The sequence below is a fragment of the Corvus hawaiiensis genome, chromosome 4, assembly GCF_020740725.1.
Source record: "Corvus hawaiiensis isolate bCorHaw1 chromosome 4, bCorHaw1.pri.cur, whole genome shotgun sequence".
NCBI lineage: Eukaryota > Metazoa > Chordata > Aves > Passeriformes > Corvidae > Corvus > Corvus hawaiiensis.
Window position 1 is genome coordinate 54,149,853 of NC_063216.1, and position 7,500 is coordinate 54,157,352.

The 7,500-nt window shown below is 37.6% G+C and overlaps 1 protein-coding gene across 1 annotated transcript in view; it reads left to right on the top strand.

Moving 5' to 3' along the window:
- The window catches only part of FOXP2 (forkhead box P2), a 413,000-nt gene that overhangs the window by 366,498 nt on the left and 39,002 nt on the right, over nucleotides 1-7,500 (top strand). Inside the window, exons 12-13 of the mRNA XM_048301832.1 lie at nucleotides 3,701-3,788; nucleotides 6,234-6,317. Of these exons, the coding sequence (XP_048157789.1) occupies nucleotides 3,701-3,788; nucleotides 6,234-6,317 (172 nt within the window). The remainder of the gene's footprint in view (nucleotides 1-3,700; nucleotides 3,789-6,233; nucleotides 6,318-7,500) is intronic.

Below are 7,500 nucleotides of genomic sequence, written 5' to 3' on the forward strand. Positions count from 1 at the left end.
ATGTACACATGAAATGTGCTGGTTAAAAAAGGATGCATGTTGCACACCTTGTAGGTACTGGCAGGTCTACACACTAAATTTTGCTTTTTATGAAGTACAGATAATAATATTTGTATAAACTCTCCAAGATGAAAATTATTACCCTATTACTGGCTGTTGTGAATATATTGTATTTTTTCTCAGCTGTAAAATGTTTCACATTTCTGAAAAAATAAACTGTGTAATTAAAAACATTAAAGGACATAATTTGCAATGGTATTCAAGCTGTAATTTTTTTTACAAATGTTTTCAAAGGATTTTTGTTTGACTTTTATAACATGAAACAATGATGTTTTAAGAACACATGCTCTCTTTTTAAAAATGTGTGACTGAATTTTAGTGCTCATTAAAGAGAAGCTTATAATAGCTTTGTCTGGAAATGAGCGTAGTGCAGACAGGTTCTGTGTATATCCCTCCATGTAACTCTGCCAGTGCACCTCAACCTGACCTATAGCACTTTGCTATTTTAGTCCTGGGTTGCTTTTGAGAGAGACTGACAAGAGTAACAAGTTTTATAGAGGTTAATTGAGATGGGTAAATGTCCACTAGAATTTTAGTTGAAATTATCTCTCTTCTTTCCTCTAATGGTGCATTATCTTTTGCTTTGCAGACTCCAAATCTGTTTGAAAAAAAAAAGTACATTTTGACCCACTTCAATATTCATTCCAGCATGTTTCTAGAATATATCATCCCCTCTCTACCTCTTTTAGAACATGCTGTATTTTTTATATTGTTCTGTTATCAATAATACATTCATTTCAGTCTGCTTTATAATGCTACGTGTAGTTCATAATCTGCCTCCCGATTTCCTAATGTGTTGCAAATATAATCAGGAGAAAATACTGTTTCTTTCAACAACCGAATAAGCAGCAAAATGATGGAATAAGCTGCATGTGTGTTGCACAGTCTACTTAACACTTTCAAACCAATAACTCAGCTCTTCAGGATCACTTTCCAGTCCTCCAGCATATATTCTCCCCTTAAAAATAGATCTCTTTTTCTCAGTTATAAATCAAGTTAGCATGGGATTAGTAAAAGATGAAGACAAGATAAAAAATTAGGAATATGTTGATAAAGTATGAAAATTGACTAGCACAATTTGTACATAACTTAAAAGTCATTACAAGAAACAAACAAAAAAAAACCTCCCCCCAAGAAAACCAGCCAAACCAAAGAAACACCCAACCAACCAACCAAGCAACCAAAAAACTCAAACCAAGTTAAAAAACAAACAAAAACAAACAAACAAAAAGGAACAACAACAAACCCTTTGGAATTATTTCCAGCCTTCGGGAGGAAAAAATGTGTTTCTGTCTTGGCCGATTGACACATATTGGACCCTAAAAGTGCAGCAACTTAATACAGAGAAAAGTTATTTTAGAGGTTTTAAAAAATGTATTAGACCTAGTTTTTCTTTCACTACACTGCCTGTACTTGCATGATAAATAAAGCAAGCTTACTTCACAGGCAGGAAAGATCAGAAAAAAATAATTCTTAAAACAATTTTTACACTCTTACTGTTTCCATAAGTAGCTTTTCTCCAAAATGCACAGCAAAATGCACAGTAAAAGCGTGGTATAAAAGATGTGTGTATCTCACCATTTTCTGAAGATTACTGTGTTAACTCTCAAGAAACTTGCAACATACTCCCAAGTTACCGTGTAATCATATTGAAATTACATTACACTGGACTTTCTTCTCCCACACTGCATACTGCTGTTACATTTAAAGTTCCTCAGGGCAAGGACTATGTCTGTATCTATTTTATAAGGTGTTATGCAAACACATGATGTTGTAATAACTAATAAATAATCATGACCATGCAGTAGCCTCAAACTTGGGCTGGGAGATCTTTTATACCTGTACTCTTGCCTACTCTCGTGTTCTCCACATATACCTGTGAGCATACACAGGTGAGCATACATGCACGTGGAAGCACAGTGTACTGGTGTGTACTGGTGATAGTGGTAATGATGCAGAGCTACAATCTGTCTTCAGACCTTCTTCTGGCAATTTTGTACCCAATTAACTGAATATTAAACCATTACATTAACAGGCCATGCACTATCATGCCTGTGTAATTGAGGGAGTAAAATTCTTCTGAATCAAGTTTTCAAAAAACAAGTGAATAATATGTTCTGAGCAATTACCTGCTTTTTAAACTGATTGTGCATTTTCGCATCAGTGGGGGGAACGAAGTCAGTTCCTTTGAAAATAAATTATAGGTTCTATGACTCACATAAAGGAAATGTGTCCCTGGTGATGCTCGAATTTAGCATAAACTACCAAACAAGTTACACCTATATTCTTATAGAATTCTATATTAAAAGAATGAACAAAACCTTTCACGATTACTTATATCTCTTCCCCAGCCATGGCTGTTGCAAGAATAACAAAACATTTTGCTCACCTGAAAACTCTATCATAGGGTCCTAAACCTGTGAAGTCATGATTTAAAAGGCACAAGTGTTAGTAGAAGTGAGATACAGTCCCTCTGTTTTTCCACTGTTTCTGAAAAATACATTTTCCCCATATATTAGCAATCAAATGACTCCACAGTTCTCTGATTCATTCTGCTAAAAAAGAAAAAGAAGAAGATACATTTCCTCTGTGGTATAGATAACTTAGTTCCTGTAACTGTGAAACCATCTGTGATTGTAGTCTCTGCAAAGCTTACCCCTCATGCCTACAGTGGAAATAGCCAGTAAATCCACATTCAAAGGCAGAACTCCTTTGCTCCCATTTCTTCTTTAGCCTGATCCTTATGTTTTCTTCTCCATGGAGTAGGAAGCCCACTATTAAAGCTCCAGAAGGGACTTCTTTGATCCTGGAAGAGAGAGAGAAGAAAATGAACACATTGTCCTTCAAAAAACCATTATTAATTGATCTTTGTAAATTTCTGCTCAGTTGAAATGTCTGGGGGACAGCCACTTGGGTCTGGGCTGAACTTCAGTTACAGGCAGCTGCTCACCAAGGTCCTCTTTCCCTGACGCAGAGTGTGTTTTTGTTTTGTTAAGCTCACATGTGTAGCCTAAACCTCTCTCAGGAAGCTTGCTGTGTTAGTAAGGTGCATAGCTGGTCCTTCCCCTGCCTTTACCTTGCACACTTTTCTTCATACTGGTGGGGACAATCACTTCCCTCATCCTTAGAGTCTACTTCTAGAAACTGCATTAAAATTTGGCTGTTCCCCTAGAGCTCTTGGGGAGGGGTAGTGGACATTCTATTGTTGATTAAAGAAGAGCAGATAGAGAAATCTTAACAAAGTCTACATTAATTCTCAGTCGTTCAAGCAGCCTAAAAGCAATTTTATCTTTTGGAGACTCATTCTAAGGTGATTCTCTTCATCTGCATCAGCAACAGGGAGTGGAAATCAGTTCAGTCATTCTAACAAATATTTGTAACGGGTTACATTGGCCCTTAGATGGCATATGTGACCTGGGAGATAGAAACTGGGTATCTGACAGTTCTCACTGGGAAATTAGGTAGAAGAAAATGAAATAATCAGTTTTGTTATTTTGTATTGTTGTCTGTACTGCTTGCTCTGACTAGGTCTTTTTGCGCAACTCCCATTGGAACTAATGGAAGCCATATGTGCAGGAGAGAAAAATGGACCCATAAAGATATTTTCCTCATCTTAACACTGTCTTACTTCCTTCTCTAGGCACCTTAACAATGAACATGCATTGGATGACAGAAGCACTGCTCAGTGTCGGGTGCAAATGCAAGTGGTTCAGCAGTTAGAAATACAGGTTTGTTACATAGATGCATTATCCTATTACTTATTTATTATAAACCTAAACTAAATTGAAAACACTTGCCTTAGTGACTAGCTTAAAGACATTTGTTTCTTGCATTAAATTTGTTGATACTAACAAACAAGTGAGGTTTTTTTGCTTAAAGATTTTTTACATTATAAATTATGCAATAATTATCTAACATCAAGATTATCTACAGTATTTTGCTTGAACTAAGACTATAATGCTATTCATCAAGAATGAAGAACGCAGCCCCTGGAGCAAAGACTGGGTCCAAGCTATCTTCAGTTTTTAAAATGCTGGGTCAGGACCCCTCTTCCTTCTTTCCCTTCTGACCCAGTGGTTTTCTGTGCTGTTCTGTGGGATAAAAGAGTAGCAGAGCATGTCTCCACCCAAAATGACTCCCAGCCTGATAGGGGGCATTTTTCTGCAAGCAGAATGTGTAATGTCAAACCCACTGAGGGAGGTCCCCAGAGAGTGCCATGCCTCAGATCACAGGTCTGCAGTACCCTGTGCATGCTCTAACCATTAGAGGTCACTGCATGTATGTGGATGCTCCCTTCTGTTTATGCAGGGAGTGGTGAGTACCCCCGGGGTCTCCCAGTATTGTGACTACACCTACCAGGCTACTGAGTTTGGGCACAAGCCTCAGGGGTGACCATGCAGGACACTTGCACTGCACTGTCTCCTCCTGCCCACACAGCAGTCAGGGGGGGAATGTCTCAGCAGTCCCATCCCCTCTTAGGACTGCTCAGAGGAGCTCAAGGGATGCAGCCACGGACTAAGATTTTTGTCCCTGTTTCTTGCCATATGTGGAGAAAGAAGGATAACAACTCTCACCTTTCTCACCTTTTTGGAATATTGTCTCACAGTTCTCTTTTCACGTAAGAATACTTATTCTTCTTTCAGCCAAGGCAAACTATTTGGGTCTTTTTTTACTTTAATACTGGCAATCCAAAACAATGAGAGGAGCATGCAATAATGTAATTTATTTTCGTTTCCCTTAAAATGAAAGATTTTTAAACCCAGGTAAAGCTTCTATTTCTTTTATATTATTTACAGGATAGTGTTAGTTTAATGTGTTTGTTAGGAATTTATGTCATGGCAAATGCTGTCTCTAAATTGTCGCACACATAGTATGAAGCCACACATAATATGAAGAAGAAACCTTCTTCCCACCCATTGCCTCAAATATTCTTTAATTGAAGATGCACTGATCAAATTATATCTAGCATACTCAAAATACCTGCAGTAATAAAGATAATTCCCTCTCTTAAAATTACTTACAAGTCATTTTCCTTAGTCCAGTCTCAGTCTACAGGTGTAAGAGCAAGAAATCTCTGGAAAATGGTAGTATTAAACACCAAGTTTAATTCTTACTGCAGTTAATGTTGAAATCATGTTGTAGGTATCCAGAGCCAGATCACTAGAATAAAATTTTGAACATTTCTTTTCTCAAGCTAGCTTGTGAAAAAAAGAAAAAATATTTTCATGTTGTAAAATGTATTTCCCTCTTTTATATTCTGCTATTTTTATCAAGTTGCATGTTTCAAACACTTCCTCATCTTCTGTTTTTTGCTTTTAATTTGGTAGCTTGTTCGAATCTGAAGCTACAAATATTTACATAGTGTATGATCAGAAAATGGTATCAGTAAGGAAAAAGTAGAGGTTTAAGTAACATGATGTTTTTTAAAGGCAGCGTGAGGGCTTCTTAAGAACTGTTTACCATTTACAAAGGCTAGGCTGTAATCTAAGAGTTGCAGTGAAGATTTAGCTTGCGGTGTGACCAATTATGCCATTTTTTGCTTTGTCTGACTGCCAGTGAAGTAGGGTCCCTCAGTTGTAATGAGACCCAGTGCAGTGTCGACGCTGACTTGATGGCAGAGTTCAGTGTTTCACACTGCCTGGGCTCTGTCACTCTATTGAATTAGATTGATGATGGCAGATTGCAGGGGGCACTAACTGGACCTCAGTGGGAAAGGATGAAGTGTGTAGTCAATCCTGGCAGGCACTGTGCTTTGAGGACCCTTCACCCCTTCACAGCTGTTGGCACTAGCCCATTGCTAACAGTGTCCACAGGACTTTAAAGAGACACTATGGGCCTTCTAATTTATGGTCTTAGTAACTTGTTACTGTCGAGGCAACTGTGACCTCAATTCTCTTATTGACAAAAAGATGAAGTGCTATTTGTTTTCTCTGACCTTTTAACATATGAAAGGCTATAAAAGTTTTTGTTGGCTTTTTTTTCCCTTCCTTTCTTTCTTTCTTTCTTTCTATGCCCAAAGTTGCATTTCCTCTTAGATAAGTTTCTACTGACGTAGACTTTTATATGCAGGAATCATTACACCAAGTCAAGCTCAATGATAAGATGTATCACTGCAGTGAAATAGCTGTATCAGTCATTTCTAAAATGCTTCTGATCCCACTCTTTCTTAACAGCTTTCTAAAGAACGCGAACGTCTTCAAGCAATGATGACCCACTTGCACATGCGACCCTCGGAGCCCAAGCCATCTCCAAAACCTGTAAGTGCATATTGCTTTATAAACAGTAAATAGGTCTACGAATGTAGCAGGCTAAGAAAATGAACAATTTAGTGACAGTTGGAAAACAATGAGTGTGATGAAAAATATGGCAATAAAATGAAGGTAAAATGCAATATCTTGTCAAATTGCATGTTTCTTTAAAAGTAATGCTATCTTTTGCAAAATCTATCCAATCTACACCATAGGTGACACTAAACAAAGTACACCTATAAGTGTCCAAATCATTGCCTTGAGACTGGAACTAGAGAGAATATTTTTTTGTGATAGGTTTAGAGATATTAGAAGGCAATCCACTTTGAAAGATTTGAAGTTCATTGACAGTAAGAAGTAAATGTAACACGAATCTAGATACTTAGGAAATTTCTCAAATTACGTACAAGAGACACAAGTAAACAATTTTTTATTCTTAAACAAATGAACAAAAATGTTATTTTATGCAGCGAATTGAAATAATTGTAAACAGTGGGGCTGGGTCTGTGTCATTTTTGGCAAGACTGCATTGTTATGCATCCACTGTGATGCTCTTGGTGTTGGTACAGGCACTGAAAAGTCACTGTTGCTCCCAGCCGCTCCACGGCGCTGCATTGGGAACAAAACAGTCATGCAGCTGGATCTGCAGTCAGATCCGAACTCCGTTAAACTCTGTGTGGCTTCATGTAAGTATTCTCTGATGCAGGTCCAGTGTTGTACTGTCAGGGTGTCAGGCATCGTAGTACTTAAAATTACTGTGCTTAGATACACTGCACTTACACTAGAAGGTGTGTGAAAAGTGAACTGTTCATTTATGTTATCCATGATGGTAACTTTTGTACGTGTAATATTGAAAGGATATACCAGTACTTGAAGATGAAGTGCTGAGGTATCGATGAAAATCTGTGGCTATGAAAGCCAGGAAATGTAGGCAGATGGAAAATAGTGTTTTAAAGAGCACACTTGCATATCATGGCCAGCTAATGTTTACGTAAAAGGACAGCATACGCTGTCTCTTGTGTTTTCAGCTCCCCGTACTTCAAAGAAAATCTTTGTTTGAGGGCACACTTTATAACCTGATGATGAATGAAAAAAGTGTTAGCATTTCCTTAACCCCTGCCTTTGTAAGAGAAAATTTAGATGCATTATTTTTGCTTTCATTAGCCTAACTAAATTCAAGGTTTTTTTAGGT